Source organism: Pseudorasbora parva, chromosome 20 (assembly GCF_024679245.1).
Source record: "Pseudorasbora parva isolate DD20220531a chromosome 20, ASM2467924v1, whole genome shotgun sequence".
NCBI classification, from domain to species: domain Eukaryota; kingdom Metazoa; phylum Chordata; class Actinopteri; order Cypriniformes; family Gobionidae; genus Pseudorasbora; species Pseudorasbora parva.
Window position 1 is genome coordinate 7,859,617 of NC_090191.1, and position 23,543 is coordinate 7,883,159.

General features: G+C 37.7%; 1 protein-coding gene and 1 pseudogene across 1 annotated transcript; one reads left to right on the top strand and one right to left on the bottom strand.

Annotated features, from left to right (window-relative positions):
• Nucleotides 1-23,543, bottom strand: part of LOC137049399 (complement C1q-like protein 4) — a 159,137-nt pseudogene that overhangs the window by 85,284 nt on the left and 50,310 nt on the right.
• Nucleotides 325-19,060, top strand: LOC137049265 (gastrula zinc finger protein XlCGF57.1-like). The gene is made up of 3 exons (XM_067427762.1): nucleotides 325-434; nucleotides 1,834-2,085; nucleotides 17,637-19,060. Exons 2-3 carry the CDS (start codon nucleotides 1,893-1,895, stop codon nucleotides 18,878-18,880), a joined length of 1,437 nt encoding a protein of 478 aa, XP_067283863.1. The 5' UTR covers nucleotides 325-434; nucleotides 1,834-1,892; the 3' UTR covers nucleotides 18,881-19,060.

Below are 23,543 nucleotides of genomic sequence, written 5' to 3' on the forward strand. Positions count from 1 at the left end.
AACTCCCATGAGCCCACGCACTTTCCCGACGTCATCAAAGTACGTCTGTTGTTATTATTTTGAATGAGTGACCCCTAGTGGCCAAAAGTTGCATACTGCACGTTTAACACAAGTTATGAAGTGAATTTTAGACCTTTGTCTACAACATTTTTTAATAATGTAGTGTTAGTTTTTATTTTTTAACATCTAAAACATGTTTTGTCCCTCATCTCAAGAATGAACGAACAGTGGATTAGCCGAAGATATTTTTTCTACATACATTGTGGACAGTAGAGTGTGATCAGGACTTTTATTTTGGATAAGTGGTGTGATGTCATGAGGCCGCGACGAGCTGTGGTATGCCAACCGCCAATCATTTTGTAGAAGAAGAAGAAGAAGAAGGCCGCGACGCGCTCCTGCATCTGTTGTGATCGTTGTGATTCAGCTGAAGAACGGTTTGTGTTTTGTTAAATCTCGATTTCTATATACCATTAAATAGCTAAACTAACGAATATATTTAGGTTCTGTATAGTTTGCATTCTTTTATTGATCTTTAGTGTTAGTTTTGAGTGTCTAATCGGGTCATTCAGGGCCATTAACTGTCGCTATGACTGATCAATAGAAATACAATTTTATACGCATAAATATGACACTTAAGTTAAATTTACGATATAATTCATTAATACTCAAAAGCTGACCATCAGAATTCAACAACTGAACACATAATATATTAAACTCAAAACAATACGTTTTTTGATGCGTGATATACTTATTATTTAAAATAAAAATGGAGTGAAGAGGGAAACTATGTTTTAAAACAATGCGCAGAGTTATGACTAACTTACCCTGTGAAAATTAGACAGTCAGAGGTGTTTTGTTAATTTTAAAACTGCATCCAAGAAAAAAATTGAAACCATGCACCACGTTGTTTAAATAAATGGTTAGGGAAAATATTAAACCGGGATTTTTGTTTTAATAATCCAAACTTTTTGTTTTCAGATAACCTTGATTGAATTAATGATAAATGCAGAGACCAATCGATTAAATCTCTTCTCCTCCATCTAATTTAGTTTGGGTTCATATGTTTCCCTCGTTTGATTGGGGAGAATTTTCTGTTTTTCTTAACGGGTATTGTGTAACAAATAAAACTAAAGTGTCATTTAACATTGTTGACAGAATATATCCCGAGAAACACACATTAGATATGAGATCTCAATGTCTTAGTGTTAAAATTAACTGTTTTACTTAATTTAAATGAATGTTATATTATAGGTTTGTTTTTCTTATTAGGATAATGTTGTATTTATCAAACTAAATGGAGTCATTTAAAAAAAAAAAAATCTGATTTTCAACAACAACAAAAAAGTCTGAAATGAGATTAAAGGGCATCACAAAATTCAAGTTAAACTTTTACAAAATATTTTTATTTCAATTATGTTTCAGTTTATACTTCCAAAATGAACTGCAGTCTATTCTTAAATCATACAAATAAATATGACTTTTCCAAAATAATTGTTTTTGTTAGGAACATTTTCAAACTAAATGAAATAACACATTTTTGCTTATTTTCAAATGGTCTTTAAAGTTAATTCAGAATCTGTTAAGTTTTAAAGTGGTAATGAACTGTGTATATTTTTGAACTGTGTCTAACATTTTTGTGATGTGCTTTAATTTGATATTTTAGGTAAGTTATTGTTTCATTTTATACTTTCAAAATTTGAAAATGTGTCACGAACTTGCTTTCAATTAAAAAAAAGCTTGCTCTGCCTGACTCTCTTACCAGTGGACTGAACTAGGAGAGATTTAGTGTGTGTTTTTTTTTTTCTTTCTGTTAATTATTCTCATCTTAAACAGGACAAACACAGAAAAACTCCTGGTGAAGTGACTGAGATCCACGTGACACTATTATAAAGATGGCGTTTATTAAAGAAGAGTGTGAAGACCTGAAGATGGCGTTTATTAAAGAGGAGAGTGAAGACATAAACATTGAAGAAGTATTCGGAGTGAAACATGAAACTGGGGGACAAAGAAAGAAAGAGGAGAGTGAAGACGTGAAGATTGATGAAAGATTGAGAGTGAAAGATGAAGAAACTGAGGAACAAACAGGTTGGTTTCATTCTCAAAGCTAAACTCAGTCCTTATTCAAATGTCCAGCTCTACAGAAATTAAGGATATTTTTTGAATAATATCAATAATATTTTTTCCCCTTTAATATTTTCTATCTTAAAGGGATAGTTCACCCAAAAATGAAAATGTGATGTTTATCTGCTTACCCCCAGAGCGTCCAAGATGTTGGTGTTTTTTTCTTCAGTAGAACACAAATGAAGTTTTTTTAACTCAAAACACTGCATTCTGCAAGTCGCATAATGGTCACAGTTGAGAGTATGAGAGTAAAAAAAAACACTCATACAAATCCATATTAAACCCTGCGACCCCTGCTCGTGACGATACAATCTATGTCTAACAGCCACGAGCGTGCAATGACTTCTGGTAAGTGAGGTCAAATGTACACGATATGGCGTAGAGCAGGGGTTTTTATAATACCAAGGACCCCCAAATATGATGAACCTTTATGGGGGACCCCCTTCCTAAAATCTTTTTATTTTTATGTTAAAGTGTGACAAATACAACATATTGTTTCCAAACTTAAATCGGCTATACTTAATGTTGGATGTATAAACCTGAAGAAGAACATTTTCTGTACAATTACTTGTATAGGCAGCTTTCACATAAGTGTGTGTAAACAGCTTGCGTACTGCATTAAGAATACTGCCTTATAACCCCAGTGAGCAAGATGAAGGGGACTATAGTGAGAAGAACTCACCAAAGATTTCCAGAATTGTTGTATGTTTATGGCAAACAAGGAGAGAAACGGTTAGAAATTAAACAGATTGTAGACTTTATCCATTTTTGCTTTTGTCTTTTAAATCTCACAAATTTTCTGAGGACCTCTTAAGACCTTCTGGAGGACCCCTGGGGGTCCCCGTACCCCAGTTTGAAAACCCCTGGCGTTGAAATATGCACAAGATCACTTCTGGCGCTTGTATCCGATTGAGATACGCCATATTGTGTACATTTGACCTCACTCCACCATAAGTCATTGCGTGCTGACGGCTGTTGCATTCGAGGTAAAATAAATGCTGTTCGGATTCGTTTCGTGTTTTTAGACGCGTCGTCACAAGCCTCTGGGTTTTGATATGGATTCGTATGTGTATGTTTTGTTTGTTTTTTGCTCTCGTAGTTCTCATACTCTCAACTGTTACCATTGACAGCTGGCAACATAGGATTCCATTCATTATGCTAAGCTAAGCTAGCGGCGACCCTGCCAAACTAAAATAAAGCATGTACTGAGACAAATGCATTTGCCCACATATCTAAATGTAGGAAAGAAGTTGAAAGCTCTATTTCTAAAAACGGTGGTGTTCCTTTTAAGAATCCAACTATCATAGTGTAAATATTGTGCATCCTACACAAATCTACTGTACGTCAAAATTATAGAAATCATTTAGACGTCAAACAGATTCCAAAAACATATATTTCAAGTTATTATAACTGAGGTAAAAGTTCTTAAGAATTTAGGAATGTGGAATGTGCAGATTGGGAGAGGAGGTGTGGTGATTTGGGGTCATGGTACTGTCTTCGCAAACCTTTATTTCCTGATTAGACTGAATTTTTAGCATTAGTCACAGCTGTTTTTCTTGGCCATTTGGTCTTACAGGGGTTTTAAGTTTGTGGAACAACGAAAAGTGTTATTTATAACTAGCGCTGTCCTTGCAATGCTGGTTTGAGATCAGGCAGGCATTGGGAAAAGGTCCGTCCTGTAGCTATTACGTCACCATGGACTACTTTTTTGACTCTCTAATGCTTTGGTGAGTGGGTCTTTGTCATCTTTGGAATGTGATGTGTTAATTTTTTGAGCTTAGTTCATGGATAATCCTACATTTTGTGACATGTTCCAAAACAAAGTCCACGGAAACGGAGACAGCAGAAAGCACATCCTGTTTGCTTGCTTTATTTTAGAGAAAACAATGTAGTGGTGTTGTTGTTGTGAACATACACAAATGAAAGTATCTAATTAATTGTTATTAATAGGAGTGTAACGATATATCGTTAAACGATATATTGCGATATGAAATTGATGATTCGTGATAGAGTTGTTTTATTTAAGGCTCTACTTGTTGTAGTAGGCTCTATTTATAAGGTATAATTCACCCAAACACAAATTAACAAATGAAGGCTACCGCAAATGTAAACTCTGTCATATGTAGCTCCTCGCCATCATGTTTTTCGTTTAACCTTCAAAAACAAATTAAGATATTCTTTATGAAACCTGATGGATTTCTGTCCCTCCATTTTTAAAGTCCATTCCTCTCAAACTTAAAAGATGAAAAAATGCCAAAAAGGCATGTAAAAATAACTAATCGAGTGTCTAATCCAAATGTTCTTTAGTCTTCAAGTCTTCTCAAGAGACACAATGGCTTTATATGAGGAAAATATTTAAAACGACGCACATACTGTAGTAAACACGGATTTTCAAATGACTGCGTGACGCGTGAAAACAACATTGGAGTGAGTAAATGCAGAATTAAAATTCTTAGATGAGCTAAACATTGACAGTTTGAGAGCGGTCATTTTCACACACATTGTTTCCAATCAACTGAGATAAGCATCAGAAGATCCATCTTTCCACAGCAGAAGTGGCACAGAAGCTCAATCTGAAGTGAGATTTAGACACATTTACATAGTGTTTAATGCAGCTCTTGGGTAAATGTTGTATGAATGTTTTATATATAAGTTTTTGAATTTAGAAATATGTAAAAAAATCTAACTTTAAATGTTAAATATTTTAAATAAAAGGTCCATGCAATGTATAAATATGAAAATAAAACCGCCAGTAGGTGGCGGCAATTCATTCAGTCAATATTTCAAAACACAAGATTCATTTGAATCGAATCACTTGGAGATGCGAATCAGTTCTGGCGTAACTTAGATTTTCACAAATAGACAGTGTTGTGGCTAAAACGTTGTTACTTAATATCAACTTGTCTATTGGACTTTTGTACAAGTTCAGGATCACATATGCAATCAATACTCTGAGCAATAGCAAGACGTAACTTTTGGCGCTCTGGCGTTTCATAAACAGAACCGCATCAGAACCGCATGCGTCTACCGGGAGAACATTGCAGCCGGCTCTTCTTCTCTCTGTTTGTGTCTATGGGAGTTTTGCAGATATGGTGCTAGTCCGCAGCGGGAAAATAAACACTTGATTCTGGATAAGACAAAAACACGGTTTGGAAAAAATCATGATATACTTGCTCATAAAATACATTTAGTATTTTTTTAAATGGCATGTGTGATAAAGATTAAACTCAAGGGCTTTTTAAATGTATTATTAATAAATAATTTTTTGATGGCATTTATGCCTCAAGCATCCACTAATTTCTGAGCTTGTTTATGAAAATCCAAATGTGATATTTCCAGTTAATTTTGATTTGGCCGTAAATCATCAGCGTGAGGTGTCTGGTAAAGTGCGCATGGCTGCGTCGTCACACCCGCTTCACCTCGTAAACAATCGTTCAAGAAGTGTAGTCCGTCGATTACACACGTTTTTGCGCTTATTCTGCTGCCTGAAGGCATGAAAATCAGTTGATTGCAGTAGGAAACGTAGCCTTGCAGTTTCTCAGTGTTGATGCATTTTGGGAGTTGTAGTTTTTATTCCGATTGTATTACATATCCATTCATGATAATCGATCGGGTCACTCGCACCTGTGCGCCTAAATATTTTTTCACAGTCGCACGCAGTAATTTTCAGGCGTAAATGCGCCCAAAATGGGCGCTATGTAGTAGGGATGGGACGATACACTTAAACTCACGATACGATGCACCTCGATATGCCAGGGTTACGATACGATACGTCACGATACGATATCAAAATATATTTTTTTCTTTCCAAATCTGAGATTTTTTCTTTTTTACCACCTAAGTAATGTACTTAAACAAAAGGTAGGATTTTTCTCTTTTTTTGCATTTTGGTTCTATGTTGTTTTTAAAAAAAAGGAGATTTTTTAGAAGTCCGCGACCACATCTTAAACGGGGTGCCAATAATTGTGGAGGGCACTGTAGGGATGTCAATCGATTAAAATATTGAATCGCGATTAACTGCATGATTGTCATGAGTTAACTCGCGATTAATCGCAATTTAATTGCACCTTTTTAGCAATTGTAAATGTGTCTTAAATTAAGTTAAAATTAAGTTTTTAATACTCTAATCAACATGGGTATGGACAAATATGCATGCTTTATGCAAATGTACATTTATTATTAGTGAAACCATATTTATTCAATAATAATCAATACAGCATGAAGACTAGACATATCAAAGGTCATAGATATGTTTATCTAAGAAATTGTTCATGTCTCTTAAGCCTAAACTTAAAAATAATGAGTAAGTAGTGATTTCTCACTTAGTTTTTACACTGGCAGTTTAATTCAGAGCAGGGCACAGTTTGTATGAAAAATTGTTAATGTATACCAGTGAGCGAACCAGAACCACACCATACCTAGAGGAGGTCCATATTCCACGAGTAGGAATATAGTGCGGCCCCTTTAAGAGATCCGCATTCCCTATTGAACTGCCGGTATTTTGCGTGTGCGCGCCGACGACTCGGGAGCGCGCTTGTTCAGGAAGGTAACCTGTGCATTGGTTTTAGCCGATTGTAATGTATTTAGTTCAATAAAACACATGTACTGTAAGCGGTGATGGTGTTAATGATATACCGAGAGTGAGCTGCAGTGCATCGCGCTCAGACTGCAGAGAATGTGCTCAGTGAAAAAACACACTTTTCTTTCTGGAGTCTAATAAAAGTTGAACAGAAAATATGGTAGTTTATGTAGACAATAACTGCATATTTGGTTTAGAATATTAATGCTAATGTCAACCCTTTTCTTTCCCTATTAATGTTTGCTGCTGCATCCTTTGTCTGACTGCTCTCACTTTTTCCAACTACGGGCTATGCCTCAGATCAAACAGAAAATCCGTGCTGCGTTTTTGTTATGTCTGCCCCCCCCCACACACACACATATAATACACTAAATTATTTATATACGCAAATCATGCAGCAGTGCCATCTATCTTTATTTCGCAATCCATTTTTTTCGACCTCGATGCGTTTCGTCACGTTTTGTATCGCGATATTTTGTCACACGATATTTCGTCCCATCCCTACTATGTAGAGCCCTGACTTTACTGTCCATGTCCAGAAAGGGAATAAAAACATAATCAGATTAGGCCATATGTGACCTCAGTTGGTTGATTAGAATCTCTTGAAGCATCGAAAATACGTTTTGGTCCAAATTTACAAAAAACACGACTTTATTTACCATTGTCTTCTCTTTCGTGTTCCTCAAATAAAGATTCAAATGGTCATGAATCAGTGAATTGATCAATGATTCGGATCACCAATGTCACGTGATTTCAGCAGTTTAAATCGTGTTTCAATTTGCTGACAATCACGTGCCCCCTCAAAGGCCTTGTGTTACTGAGAATGATAGCTTTTTAGGTACCTCATTGACAGTTGCCAGACAGACCCCCGTCATCCTCCCCCATAGAAAATCTGAATCTTGACAATTCTGAGGAGGGGATATACTCTACAGTTTTAACACCCGCCTCTTATAGTTTTCAAAAATTGTTCCTATGATTTGTCAGTTTGTTCAAAGCCTCTCTCTTTCTCTGGAAATCTATTCACCGTTACAGAAGGGAGCCATAGAAAGAGTTCATCCCCTCGTTCAGGGAGACGGGTTCTATTCAATGTATCGTCTTGTTACCAAGAAGGACTGTGGTTTCTGCCAAGTTCTCAATTTGAGGCATATTAAGTTGTTCCTGAATGTTTTAATGCTACGCACATTTGAAGGTCTTCGGTCTGTGACAGCAGGTAATTGGTTTGTAAGTGTCACCCTGAAAGATCCATACTTTCACGTCCCGATTGCTGTTTAACATAGAGCATTTCTACATTTCAGTTTCCTGAATCAAGTGTACAAGGTTTCTGAGCGCAGCTTTGTCTCCTTTTTGGATGAGAGGGATGCATATGTTTAAGATGTGCAGAAGTTATGTTTTACTTTGAACAGGAAAAAAAAGCTGGCAGATTCCAAAACCGACCACTACGTTCATAGGAATGACCCTGAATTCCCGCCTCATGTCTGCCTCTCTGTCTCAGAATATGTGATGAACATTCTGCAACTTTTGGCTCTCATTCAAGACATGGAATCGGTGGGGTATTTGTGGGCAATGCACACTGACCCAGGCCACAGAACATATCAACCGGATGGAACTTGCATTCCTTTTCTTACCTTAATTTGAGCCCTTGCAGAGCATTGACATTAAATGGGTGTCCTTGAAGACTGCTTTTTTTGTTGGCTATTGCTTCTGCTAAGCGAGTCAGTAAGTTGCATGCTCTGTCTGACTTAGTGTTGCGTGAAATCTACTGCTCAATTTAGACAGTCAGATCAGTTATTTGTCTGCTATGGTTATCAAATACTGTAAGGGAAAGAATGCAAAAGATCCAGTAGTGAGTAACAAATCAGTTTATTAGAAATAAATGTTCAACAAGTGTAGATTGTGCAGGTAGTTCTAGGAGGCTATAGATGGGTGACTTGGTAACGCAGGAATGCAATGGGCAAAGGAATCCATAAAGGTCCAGTGACTCCAGAAACCAATTGGGGACTAACCACTAGGGCCATCTCATTTTCATGGGCTACTTTTAGTTTCCTTGGCGGATATCTGCACTGCTACTACCTGTGCTTCTTTATGCACATTTGCATGGTTTTATAAGGTCAATGTTGCTGTTCATCATGCTGTTCACCCAAAAAATAAATTTGTCATTAATAACTCACCCTAATGTTGTTCCACACCGGTAAGATCTTCGGAGCACAGTTTAAGATATTTTATATTTAATCAGAGAGTGTATGCACACTACACTGTCCATGTCCAGAAAGGGAATAAAAACATCATCAAAGTAGTCCATATGTGACATCAGTTAGTTAGAATCTCTTGAAGCATTGAAAATACATTTTGGTCCAAAAATAGCAAAAACAACGACTTTAATTCAGCATTGAATCTTCTCTTCCACGTTTGTTTTCAAACCTCAAAGATTCAAACGGTCATGAATCAGCGGATTGTTTCATGATTCGGATCGCCAATTAGGGATGCACAATATTATCGGGACAACATCGCAATTGGCCGATAAACGTTTAAAATATAAAAATCAGCATCGGCCCGATAAGGAAAATGACGCCGATGTGTTTTGCCGATATGAAGTGTTGATTATGCGCAGGTGTCAACTCGAATGTTTTTGTAAGGAGTGCTAAAGCCATGTCAGCCGTGTGGACATACTTTACCATAAGTCAGACCGATTCAAAGTTTCTATTTGCAACAACTGCAAAGCATCACTTCTACGAGGAGGAGCTAATCCATACTCATTTAACACGACTAATCTAATAGCTCATTTAAAAAGTCGCCACCATGATCTTTGAGCTATTCTTGAAGAAAAAAGAAAACCTGTGCCAAAGAAAACTCGTCAAGAGCAAATCATTTGAAAAGGCAAACAAATTCAGTGATGATCACCCAAAGGTAAAAGCTGTAAACCGAAAAATAATCGAAAAGATTGCTTGTGATAACCAACCTTTTACGGTTGTGGAAAATTAAGGATTCCGTCGACTGATTAACTACTTAGAGCCGCGGTATGCTATGCCTTGCCGTTGCTATTTCTCAGATGTGGCCTTACCTGAACTGTATAGTGTCGTGTATGTCCACATAAAGAAGCTCCTCACTGATGTCACTTCTGTGAGCTTTACAACTGATATCTGGACATCGCATGTCAATCTTGAGTACCAGTGTTGGGGAAGCTACACTGAAACTGTAGCTTTACAAGCTACTTGTAAGTAAAAGTAGTTAAGTTACATTCAAGCTACCATTTTGAAAAAGTAGTTAGCTACACTACAAGTTACGATCAAAAAGTAGCTAGCTACATTGAAACTACTTTTTTTTTTTTACAATGACAAATAACTGAATAATTAATGAATAATGTTATACTATTTGGGGTTTCAAGCAATATAATGCGATGTAATTGATTTCAAAAAGTATAGTGTGAATTCAGGTTGATTGGGACACTTTTTCCCCAGTCATTTCAAAGACAAAATCTGTCAGAATCATTTGAATAATTGACACAATAAACACAATAATCTAATATAGCCTATATCTCAAACTGACTGTCAAAGTGCAACATGGCTAAAAATGTAACATCAGTGCAAGAATAAAATCTATGCAACTTAAATTAAATATTCAGGAGTCAGGATTAGGTTTACCACCATCAAACAAACCAAATGTGGGACGATTACTAAGTTTGTGTGGGACAATGTGAGAAATGTTAACAACACTAAAACATAAGCTGAAACTGTTATATAATGTCTAAGTTAAAAAAAACACATTTGTATTCTGCCTTTCAGCTGATAAAGATATGTTGTTCTTTAGTCTCTACCAGAAAATACCATTACATCACAACAATGTTATGTAACATAACATGTCTTTATTTTACATGTAAATTAAATTCAACTTTACTGAGCCCAAAGGCAGCAGGCATCATGCAGATAAACAACTAACTAAAACCCAACAAAATAAATAATGAACAAATAAAATATAAATCAACATGAAATGAGTTCATTGAGTTTTATATATTTATTTATATTATATATTAACAATATAACCAATTTACCGAATTATCCAGTACTTTTCTGAAAAGATGCATTTATTAATATGATAATTAAAAACTAACAAATTGATGGAAATATGTGAAATTTTCTTAATATGCGACGTTCGGGACAAGGGGTGAAAATGCTGTAGTCTACGGTAGTACACGCAAAGCTGGACGGATGGTCACCCTAGTAAGGATTAGTCTAAATGCAGGTTAAACTCTCAGCACATGCAGTGATTGAGTATAGCATTATGAACAGGACCGCAGTGAGTATCATGAGCTGCTCACTTGAAAGGTGCAGGCGTTTTGCTTGCATATTTATTTTCATTTCGAATGGTTTCGTTTAAAAGTGTACATTTCAAGCTTTCTATAGCCTACACATGATATATCTCATGTCTGTGAAGCAAGTAGCCTGCTGAGTTTTGGTTTATTCACAATGTTGTTTTACCGCTGAGCAGCTCATATGAGTGAATTGCGCGTCTGCCAGCTGAGCGTCCGTCACACCGCTCAGCTCCGCTCGTTCTCGTCGGTCGCCAGATTCAGAACCCAAAAATGGAATGTAGCTTTTGGTCGCGCTACTCCGCTACCTTATAATGTAGTTAGCTACTGGAAAAGCTACACTGTTTTAAAAGTAACTGAGCTACTGACAAGCTACTGAAAAATGTAGTTAAGCTGGTAGTGTCTCTACTTGTAGCTCACTACTACCCAACTTTGGCAAGCTGCCGTTATCGCTGTATTCCCCTATATATTTTGTATTATTTGTTTTTGTGCTATTTTGTAGGTCCGCGCATACCTAGCTGAAGCAACAATTCCCCGGAAAGACAGTCAATTGGAATACTGGAAATTTAACTAGGCCCGTTTCCCCGCTCTTGCTCGTGCTGCACGCAAATACCTCGGAAAAAGCAGAAATGATCATTTTTGTTCCGAAAAATCTGCCCTTACTTAATTAGGAATTTGTCTACAGATCTGTTAGTCTACTGTTTTGTAACATCGTGGTGCATTCAAGAGAAGACAATGCCAATGCAAAGTCATAGTTTTTGTTATTTTTGGACCAAAATGTATTTTCCATGCTTCAAGAGATTCTAATCAACTAACTGATGTCACATATGGACTACTTTGATAATGTTTTTATTACCTTTCTGGACATGGACTATAAGAAAATATTTTTAAGAAAATATCTTAAACTGTGTTCTGAAGATGAATGGAGGTCTTACGGGTGTGGAACAACATTAGGGTGAGTCATTAATGACATAAATTAAATTTTTGGGTGAATTAATCTTTAATTTTACACCAGGTGGGGGGCATTCCTCTTGACTATGTTAGTATGTGTCATCCAGTAGTATTTACACTGCCTCCGGCAGTCACCCGGAATTAACAGAACCATGGTTACATGCATAACTAGTGTTCGTTTTTAAGCGGTCAGAGACTAATCTTGTATGGTGTGCACCAGGGTTCGGATGGCAGCATTCACATGTTTAAATGAACCACACTAACAGCGTAATCACACCAGGGTTCATTTTAATTGAACCAAATATGCAAAGTATGAACATACCATTACTTTGTAGCCCATTGGTATATATGGGTGAACACACAACCCTGTGGTACCCCTGTATTTAAAACCAATTCATCTGAAAATATGCTCTTTTGTGGTGTACCTGTGAATCTTTGATCCAATATACCGAAACAGATTTGTATTCATAGTGTACAAATGTGATGGAAGCAAAGTAACCTGCATTATTTAAAAGCTGAGTTGAAATCAATAAAAAGTGCTCTGCATAAGATTTAGAGTCCTAAACATGCTTTACAATAAAATCAATTAAAGGTGCCATGTTTAAAAATTGAGGTAAAAATATCCAAAAAATGACCTACACGCATCAAAAGAATGAGAAGAAATAAGGGCGATGATGTCATTAAAAAAATGTCAAGTTATAGTGCTGCAGAGATATCAACCTTAATTAGCTTTAGCATTACTAGCCCTGGCCCGTCAGGTATCGTAATACCAGTCTCGGCCAGGGGAGGCGGTATGCCTGCAATACACGAATAACCCGCACGGCTTGTGGGCGTACTTGAACCTGATGTCAATTGTGTGGAAAGTACAGCCCACTACTTCATTTCAGTTCAGGGAAGATAGCGGACGAATGGCCGAAGCCCCTTAAATGTATTTGATATGATAAAAATAGCTGTTTTTACCTGACCAGAAAAAGCTAAAGTCCGGGCGCCCGGCAACTGTGTCCCGTCCTGTCATAATAAAAGTCCCGGTACCTTTAAAGTAATTGTGGCGTCCTCTGTCCACCTGTATGGTCTATATAAACTTCAATGGATTTAACCTATTACTCCCTGAAGACAGAACATGACTACTTACAACTGGTCTAAAATTGTCAGGTGAGTGTTTCCCTGATGTTTTAGGAATAAGTATCATCATAGATATTTTCCACATGTGGTACTGTGCTTATTAAGTATCTCAGACATTTTGTGACAGCGTATGCCACTTCAGAGTTCATACTGGCTGTGTGAAAGCAACCAGAAAGCTTTCCAAGAACTGAATTTGGCACCCCTGGTGTATATGTTTGCGTCTCTAAATGTCTCTAAAAATCTTTTGATAGTGCTTGCTTAAATTGTGGCACTAAACTGGGATTAACTTTTTTTTCTTTTTTCACCTTAGACCTGATGCCGTTGAAAGAGGAGAGTCAAGTTCTAAGTAAAATGGGAGAGAAAGATCAGGACAGGAAACATCGTAATTTCACAACTGAGGAAAAATCTTCTAATTGCTCACAGACTGAAAAAATTAAAAGGGCTCAAAAGACAGGGACTATAGTTGATTTCACCTGCCGTGTGTGTGGACGATGTTTCAAAAGGCAGCAAAACCTTCAAATCCACATGAGATCTCACAATAAAAAAAAGTTTTACCCCTGCCAACAGTGTGGAGTAACTTTCGATCAAAAAGGAAACCTTAAAGTCCATATGAGAGTTCACACTGGAGAGAAGCCCTTCCCCTGCGCTCAGTGTGGAAAGAGTTTTAGGCAAAAAGGAAACCTTAATAAACACATGAGAATTCACACTAGAGAGACGTCTTTCACCTGCGAACAGTGTGGAATTATTTTCAAGAAAATGGGAAGCCTTAGAAAACACATGAGAGTTCACAATGGAGAGAAGCCTCACACCTGCCAACAGTGTGGAACAGCTTTCACTCAGAAAGTAAATCTTATAAAACACATGAACATTCATACCGGAGAGAGGTCTTTCATCTGCCCTCACTGTGGAGACAGTTTCAGTCAAGATGGAAACCTTAAAGTTCACATGAAAGTTCATTCTGGGGAGAAGTAGAATAAAAATAAAAAAACATTCGGGTTACACTTTACATCAGTGGTTGCCATACCCGTTGCGATCGACTGGTAGATCTTTATCACTGTCCCGGTAGCTCCTGATAAATAACACAATATTAAGGCTCGAAATTGCCTCATATGCTCCCACAATGTATTCTCTGCAGCCTCAAAATTCGCATGGCACAATTTCGACCAGCCATAAAACGGAAACAGACGGGTTTGCACTCCAAACACACAAATAGCAACCGGACGGTTTTTAGTTTCATTTATGCTGATCTCTATTCTGGACTTGCACACAAACTGCAATAGCAATAATTTCCCGAATTTCATTTGAGTGAAAATATTACAAAGTCTGTTAATGGACGTTAACACAGGCCAAAGATGGGACAGAATCGCTGAAGAGGGGCGCGAAGAGGTTGCAGACGCGCAGAAGAGAAAATACCAGACGCAGTGTCTGACGTATTCCAGACAAAATTGGACCAATGTAAATGCATCTGGTTGTTGAAACCACATGTGTAAATTTTACTCCTAACAATGCTAATAAATAAATGTTTAAGAGCCTGTTATAGGCTATATTTCATGTTATTTGACAGTGCTACTGCAGCACGTATCGCCTCAGACGAGCAGCTGTATATCTCTGCCGCAAATGAAAATGAAAGTTGTAGTCGCTCAATACACATTCATCCTCATTAAAAGTAAATAAACTAAATGATCTTACCAGCGCTTATGCCACTCTCTCTTCTATTGCGGTCTTTGATTTTTAAATGAACTGTTGATAAATAAAATGCATCTCATATCTGTTGATTTCAGTGATGTGAACTTTTAAAAATGCATATAGCGGGGTAATTGAAGATCGGATTTAAATCCGTTTTGCGGAGACTCATTTATGTGACCAAGTGTAAATAGAATCGTTCTGATTAAATTAGATTTCTGATCTGTAAAAATGGATTAAGTAGGCTAGACCAGGTATAGGCCCTGCATGATCACTGATGCTTGAAATATAGGAAGAAAAATACTGAATTGGAGTTGCATTGAATTGGATTTGCATGAATGTGTATCTTAACGAAACTGACTGTGGTCAGAATAGTTTTGATGGCATTCTTACAGCGGTACACAAAGAAATGCTTCTTTTCCATGAGCACCACCTACTGTCAGATAGAGTTTGTTTTGTGCTGGTGTGTCTTATGTAACAATTTCACAAAGCTAAAGTCATTGAAAGTATCTATTTCAAATAAAAACAACTGCTCATGCTACATGTGTGTATCTTTGTTTGGATTGTGACTTCACGAATTCGCACTTACATCAATTAAATAGAGTTAAGATTATACGGATTTGGCGTGCTTTCCGGGGAGGGATCCGGGCTCGGAAATTTTTGCCCGAACCCGGAGTATTCTGTTAGCAGGGATGAGGGTTATAGCTTTGGTTAGGTTTATTGTCTTTATATCATAACAATGCCCAGTCATACATTTGTGTTGTGTTCATGCTCTTCTTTTGGGCAACTATTGTCCCTTTAAAATGTGTCCCCTTTCCTCTTACCATTCAGTTCCATCTCCATCCAAATGCAGGCACAACACCTCTGCTCTTCCACTTTACAAACCCCCGAAAAGCACTAAATAACTTGTAATTGATAATTGATAACTTTTTAAAGATGTGCCCCTCCAAGACAAGAAATGACATAATGATACATTAACAAGTCAATGTGATTCTTATTTTGCACCATTATATCCCAGATGATTACTTTAAGAGGCATGTTTAACAAACCACAGAATTTAAACAGGTAAAACACCTTTTATTTAAAGTTTTACAATATTCATGCACCTTAAAGCAAGAGGCATTAGATGAATATTACTTAGCATGAAACACCATGAATTTTAAAGATATTACATAATGTAAAAATAAAATCACTAATAAAAAGTATAATAAAAAGTGCTTGGAAAATATTCACTACAACCAACCGTAACATTATAAACGTGTTTCAAACATTTCAAACATAGACCAATTAAGGTATAGTTCACCCTAAAATGGGTGATTTCAATTTTAATTTGAGGGTGAACTACCTCATAAAGTATATCTCACTTCTTTGAGATAACAAGAAAGGGACTGCTCTCTTTCAACTTTTTTATCATGTCTACATTAGGCAGAGCAGGGCACCTTACAAGACGGATATCAGAATTTTTGAATGCTTTCTGCCTTTTTAAAGGTCGCTGTTTCAACCGGCTCACCATTGTAACATGAACAGGAGACGACATGGACCAGCAAGCAGCGAAAATATTAGTTTATTAAGTGAAACAGCACAAGAACTAAAACAATCAGCAATCAGTATTACTGTAAGTCAGTAGTAAAAGCATGCATGAAATCGTAATGTAATCTTGGGATCTGAATGAATGGAACCAAATTAATATAACAAATAAAAACAACAGAATATCAGCCGCTCAGTCGAGTGCGGTCACATCGTAGCTCCCCTCGCAATCATAGTGCTGCAGTTCTTATAAGCCAGAGAACGAGGTGGGAAACCACACCCCTACTAAACAGCACACCTGCAAACAAAACCACACAGAAAAAGCACAGGCCTAGCAAAAACTGGGCCAATAACAATTGCATGTTATACTTCTTATACCTCTTGATGGGCTCAAAATTTATTTCAGTAAAGTTAAAAAGCTTTGCTGAATAATGTTTGATGATTGCATTAGTTTGCATGTACTTGATCAAAGCTTCTATCGCTTGTTTCTGCTTCTTCTTCTTTGTCTGTTTTGATCCAGAGGTGCTGTACTGATTCAGATGTCATAGCATCCCCTACCGTACCAGTGAAAACAGACTCCCGAAAAATTCTGTCAATTCGACTCAACCCCTAAATTTAACCCTAATGCTTCAGGACTGCTTGAAAATTAAAGGCAGATGTCTTTCATTAACTTTGATGTGCAAAACTGGCACTCCAGGACCAACGCTGCTCAACCCTGATTCCTAGGATAGGATACTATATCTTGGTATTGACTAGCCTGACGAGCCAGACCCACATCAAGATGTTTGGTCTGGAAACTCACCATAGACAGGGCTCAATCCGAGGGGCGGGATAAACGGTTGTCTTTCAAACTCCCTCTGCACGAGATAGGATAGCGCTACACCAACCAGAGCAACGAAGGTGAAGCAGAGCTTGTTGATAGATTAAACATTCGCCGTATCCGGTCGGGTAAGCTCCGAACACATCTTCCCTTATTAAGAATGACTTCAGTGCCGCTCTTTGTTCTTTTCTCAGAGAAAAGCTTAACTCCAAGTCTTCCAGAGTCGTGGACAAAACTGATTTGAAAGACCGCCGCCGTTCGCCAGTTTCTGTGTTTACTAGAAGCACGCAAACGCAACTCGGCCGTCGTCATTATGGCCCCGCCCACCGACTCTTTACACGATGTGATTGGTCCGGCAAGAGTTAGGGGAATACAGCTCAGAAGGGTATTGAGAGTTGCTAGACGACACTTGCGTGCAGATTAAATTTGCTGCCGCTAGGGTGCGTCTAGATTTCTAGGCTAGGTATTGACGCTTTAAATGTCTACATTTCTTCGTTTTTCTAAATTTCTTTTTTTTTTTTTTGTCCTAGACCTCATGGAACTGAAAGAGGCCAGTCATGAACTTAATGAGAGGGAAGAAGAGAAAGACCATTATGGTAAACATCCTGACTTTATGACTGGAGAAAGATCGACACAGGCTAACAAGACTTCCTTGCAAAACAGTTATTTCACCTGCCAACAGTGTGGAAAGAGTTTCAGAAAAAAGGGAAATCTTGAAGTACACTTTAGAGTTCACATGGGAGAGAAGCCTTACATCTGCCAACAGTGTGGAAAGAGGTTCAGACATAAAGGAAATCTTAAAGTCCACATGAGAGTTCACACGGGAGAGAGCCCATTCACCTGCCAACAGTGTGGAAAGAGTTTCAGACGAAAACTGAACCTTGACAGGCACATGAGAATTCATACTGGAGAGAAGCCTTTCACCTGCCAACAGAGTGAAACTAGTTCCTTTGAAAAAGAAAGCCTTATAGCCCACATGGGAGTTCAAACTGGAGAGAAGACTCTCACCTGCCAACAGTGTGGAAAGTGTTTCAATCATAAAGGAAACCTTAATGTCCACATGAGAGTTCACACTGGAGAGAAGCCTTACACCTGCCAACAGTGTGGAAAGAGTTTCAGTGGAAAAGGAAACCTTGAAGTCCACATGAGAATACACACTGGAGAAAAGCCATTCACCTGCCAACAGTGTGGACAGTGTTTCAATCTAAAAGCAAACCTTAAAAGGCACATGATAAATCACACTGAAGAGAATCCTTTCATCTGCCAACAGAGTGAAACTAGTTTGTTTGAAAAAGAAAGCCTTATAGCCCACATGAGAGTTCACACTAATGAGAGATCCCTCACCTGCCAGCAGTGTGGAAAGAATTTCAGACATAGAGGAAACCTTAACGTTCACATGAGAATTCACACTGGAGAGAAGCCTTACACCTGCCAACATTGTGGAAACAGATTCAGTGGAAAAGAAAACCTTAAAAGGCACATGAGAATTCACACCAGAGAAAGCCTTTTCGCCTGCCAACAATGTGGAAAGAGTTTCACTCGAAATGAAAGCCTTAAAGGCCATATGAGGATTCACACAGGAGAAAGCCTTTTCGCCTGCCAACAGTGTGGAAAGAGTTTCAGTGGAAAAGAAAGCCTTAAAGGCCATATGAGGATTCACACAAGAGAAAGCCTTTTCACCTGCCAACAGTGTGGAAAGAGTTACACTCAAAAAAAACTCCTTAACAGGCACATGAGAATTCACACTGCAGTAATGGCTTCCCATGAGAGCTAAACCTTAGGAAACACATGAATATTCACACTAGCGAAAATGCATTTGCATAAGATTAATGTTACAGGTGTAAATTAACTCTTAATTATCACATGATAATTCACACTGGAAAGAGCCCATCAATATGTGGTCAGTGTGGAAAGGGTTTCAGATTTAAAGATAACCTTAAAGGGTTAGTCCAAACATAAAGCCGCCTTTCCACTGCACACGACAAACGACCGCTGTTGGACCGGAAGTCATTAATTTTCAATGGAGAGTCGTACAGGGATTGCGTGGGGTGCCGACCATATGCAGAATTTACGGATCCGATTTGAGCTTCGGATGCGTTCAAATATTTGAACTTGAGCGACTACACCGTATGCGACACGCCGACCGGATGTGATGTATTCCAAAGTTGTCCAATCAAATCAGAATGAACAGATCAGAGAATAAAAAAAAACGCAGTGTGTCGTCATGTTTTTGTCTACCGTATATGAGAAGGTTGCGATATGATTCTAGAGAAGTATACAAATGAGACCGCAAGATCTCTCCCATGTTGCCATGTATGATCATAATACAGGGTATATACAGCAATCCTACAGTTAAATTTACTACTTTTTAATACCTTTTTTACTACCTTCAGAATATTTTTTAAAACCATCACAACACTGAATTGCAAGTGTTAATCAGCGACCTTTCTATTATTCACACAGATTTTGACACATATAACATACAAAAAAGAATAGATTTAGAATCGACACCAGGAGGAAATCTGTAATAAGTTATCATTCAGACACGGTAAAATAGATCTCAACATTCACAAAGGTTGGTTAAGGAGAAGCATTACTGCATACATATTTGATTTCAATTAATAATTGGTAATTCAGCAATTAAATTATTTAGTGTTTTTTTTCCAACAACAAAACCTGAGCCAAATATTACATTTCTATAACTGTGATAAGTTGTTGAATTTAACAAAATACTAAAAACTAGTGCTGTCAATCGATTAAAAACTTTAACTAGATTAATTTTTTTCTGTGGTTAATCGCAATAAAAAAATAAATGTTTTTGTACGTTTTTAATATATTTTTTAATATAATTCACAGTTAATCAAATGAATGTAGAAACAACATAAGGACAGTATATTTTAAATACTTGTTAAAATGGCATCTTTTTATGAATGAAGGCCAGTATTACTGATATTAATACAGCTACTGATTTTTTTTTTTTTACATTTATTATTAGGCTTCAAAAATATAACATTTTTAATTTAAGTAAACTTAAAACAATGCTAACATAAACCCATAATATGTTTACTCCTGCCCTTCCTGTCTTAATAGTTAGAAAATATACAGAAATTTAATAAAGTTATCAAAGTTATATGCAGTCTGCACTGCATAAACTATAAATTAAATAGTTAATCCTTATTAAAGCTACAAAAGTTATTTAGTCAAGAGCAGCGAGTCATTTTCTCTGTTCCCTTTGTTCTTTAAAGGGGGGGTGAAACACTCAGTTTCAGTCAGTGTCATGTCAATCTTGAGTACCTATAGAGTAGCATTGCATCCTGCATATCTCCGAAAAGTCTTTATTTTTTTAATAATTATATAAGAAAGATGCGCTGTTCCGAGTCTTTCCGAAAAAAGCCGAGCGGGTGGGGGCGTGTCGTGTGAGCGGAGCTAAATAATGACGTGTGCTCGCTGCTGCTTTTGTGTTGAGTCGAGTGCGTCGTAAAGCTGTGTCATCCCTAACAGCGGGAAAAAACTTTATTCAAAATAAAAATAAGGCTTTTAATCAGATACAGCCATACATCTATGATCCGGAATCAGACCCAGAGGCTGCAGTTGAACAGGAGCAGCAGCAAAAACGACTAGAGCAGGACGTCTCTATGTGGTACAAGTTATACACTAACTATATAATATGCTTAGCGGCTTGTGTTATTTACATATTTATACTTGAATTATATCGTCGTATTTTTGTCTTTGAAGGTGTACATGTGGGTAGTGCAGTTGTGCACGTGTGTTTGTGTGTTTACGCGTGGTTTGTGTAGACAGTAAGCGGACTGGTTTTGCACGGCAGGCTAGTTAGTGTTTACATAGAAAGACACGGAATAGTAGCACATTTGAATGAAGCGTGCTTATTTAGTTCAACATATTTCCCCACTCTTTGTGTATTGTTGTTTGGAGTGCTTTTACAATACACAAACATAAAGTTACACATATAGTGGCCAGCTAAACAAATGTACACGCACTACACATCGCATGCTCCATTGATCAATTAACTATACGTGATCATGTTTGGGCTACTTGATGAGCATAGGCAAAAACACAGACATTTGAATCAGTCTTACTCACCGCCTGCGGTTCTAACGTTGGGACCTTTATCGTTGGGACTGCTCCATCCTTCAGCATTAGGCGATCGGAAAATCCTGTGTCGAGCTGGGCCTTGTTTATGAAACAGTCGGCACCGAAATGCAGCGAACAGATATAAACATTCGCGCAACTCAGTTGCTGATCCGGAAAAGCAAATTACATCCACTGTTGCCTTAACGCGGGGTTTTTGGGGAATCTGTGCAGGACTGTCTTGGTCTGGCAACCAAAAACGCACTTTTTTGGTGACATTGTTATTGTGCACATCACCTGTGCAGCGCAGCCTACGAGCCAGCGCTTTGATGGGCGTAGCCTGTTACTTTCGCTCTCTCCCTCTCTCTCTCTCTTGTGCTTCTGGTAGAATTGTCCGTAAGGCCCATACAAGGAAATTCCGCCCCCATTAACGTCAAAGGGGACGCATGATCTCAAAAAACTTGCCGAAACTTATGACTAACCGGAAATAGTATTTTTGACAAAGAAATACTCCCATCAAACGTCCACCTTAACTTTTGAAACTTTGTCTATGTTTAGTATGGGATTCCAAGTCTTTAACAGTGTAAAAAGATCAGTATGCATGAAACAGCATTTCACCCCCCCTTTAACTTTACTGACAGGAAGCTTTATTGGCTGCTGTCCCTTTAAGAGCAGACAGACACGCGGATCTCACTGTTTACTGTCTATGGATCGCGCCTCATTCTCTCACAACTCTTTTTGTTCATTTTAGACTTTATATAAATCATTTAAGATTGCTCTTATGAGGGCAGTCGTTGAAGATATGCCTTTAGAAGCAAGTCTAAAATAAAACGTAAGCCAGCCACTTCTGTTGAGCGCGCAGTGTTCTGAGATGATGCCGAACGACCACTGAATATGACGTCAGCATCAAACATACGTTGAGACGGAGACGGAAGATCTTTGATTATGTACCCAGATATGCTAAAGCCCATATTTAAAAACACGAACGCGAACGCAGATAGAATTTCAATCAGAATAGGACACCTGATAGTCTGAAAAAATAATAGCTAATTTGGAAAAAGTAATACCTCTGAGACCACATTTAACACTTTTAATGGCCTTAAATTTGACCATTTTGATTTATCACTTGTTAATACTTTTTAAAACCCCGCAGAAACCCCGTAATAACATTTCCGTGAGACTGCCACTAGGGGGCAAACTCCGACAGTCGTGTCCGAATGTCGTGTGCAGTGGAAAGGCGGCTTAAAGCCGCCTTTCCACTCCACACGACAAATATTTGAACTTGAGCGACTACACCGTATGCGACACGCCGACCGGATGTGATGTATTCCAAAGTTGTCCAATCAAATCAGTGTGCGCAAGTTGTGATTTATTATTCTTTTTGTTTATCACATTGTATTTTGTTGTAAAAAAAAAAAAGCATAAAAGATGAATATTAAATTATTAATTTAATTTAATTATTTGTAATGTCTTTATTTTCTCTAAAAAAATTTGGCGGTCATTTATTGTTGCCATTCATTTCATTTCACCATGGTTAATGCACGGAGGATAAAGGCTCTTGCTCTTGCACTCCTTTAATGGAGACGCAAAAAGAAATGCTGCAAATCAGTGTGGGTAAAACCCTATATAGCTCGGAGAAAACATCTTGGCGAGTATCACCGTTTAGTGCAAGAGCTGCGCCTCAACGTGGAAGATTTTCGTGACTATTTATATATATAGCGTTTGTTCATTGTTAGTTTGTTAACCACTGTCCCAATACATTTGTAAAATGTGTAATAATAAAGACGTGAATACTAGGCTAGATCGGGCTAGATGCTAATTAAGGCATGACAAGGATTTACATACATTCAGCATATTTGACAAACAAAACCCACCTGACAGCCCGACAACCTCACTAACTTTCTTCCAAGCCTCATTTTTCTTATTGCAGTCTCTGTATGATTCTAAAGAAATATCATACAGATTGGGGTTTTCAGAGACTGCGAGGATGAGCTTCTCTCCCATGTTGCCGTGTACGATTATAATGAAATTTCCGTGCGATGCCACTAGGGGGCGATTTCCGACAGTCGTGTCCGAATGTCGTGTGCAGTGGAAAGGCGGCTTAAGACCTTTGTTTTTATTTTATTTTTTTCTCATTTATACGTTATTTCTCTGACTGCTCTGGATGGGGTGGTTGGGTTATGTAGGCTGCTTGACCAAAGAAATTAATTACATTACCAGAAAAACAGGTTGTTTACGTTTTATATTTACCTTGTGCTTAAACACATCAAAATATATAAAACCTTCTTCAAGTTCAGCAATTGCAACTTCAAAACCATCAGACCGAACTATCAAGACTTATCTCCTGC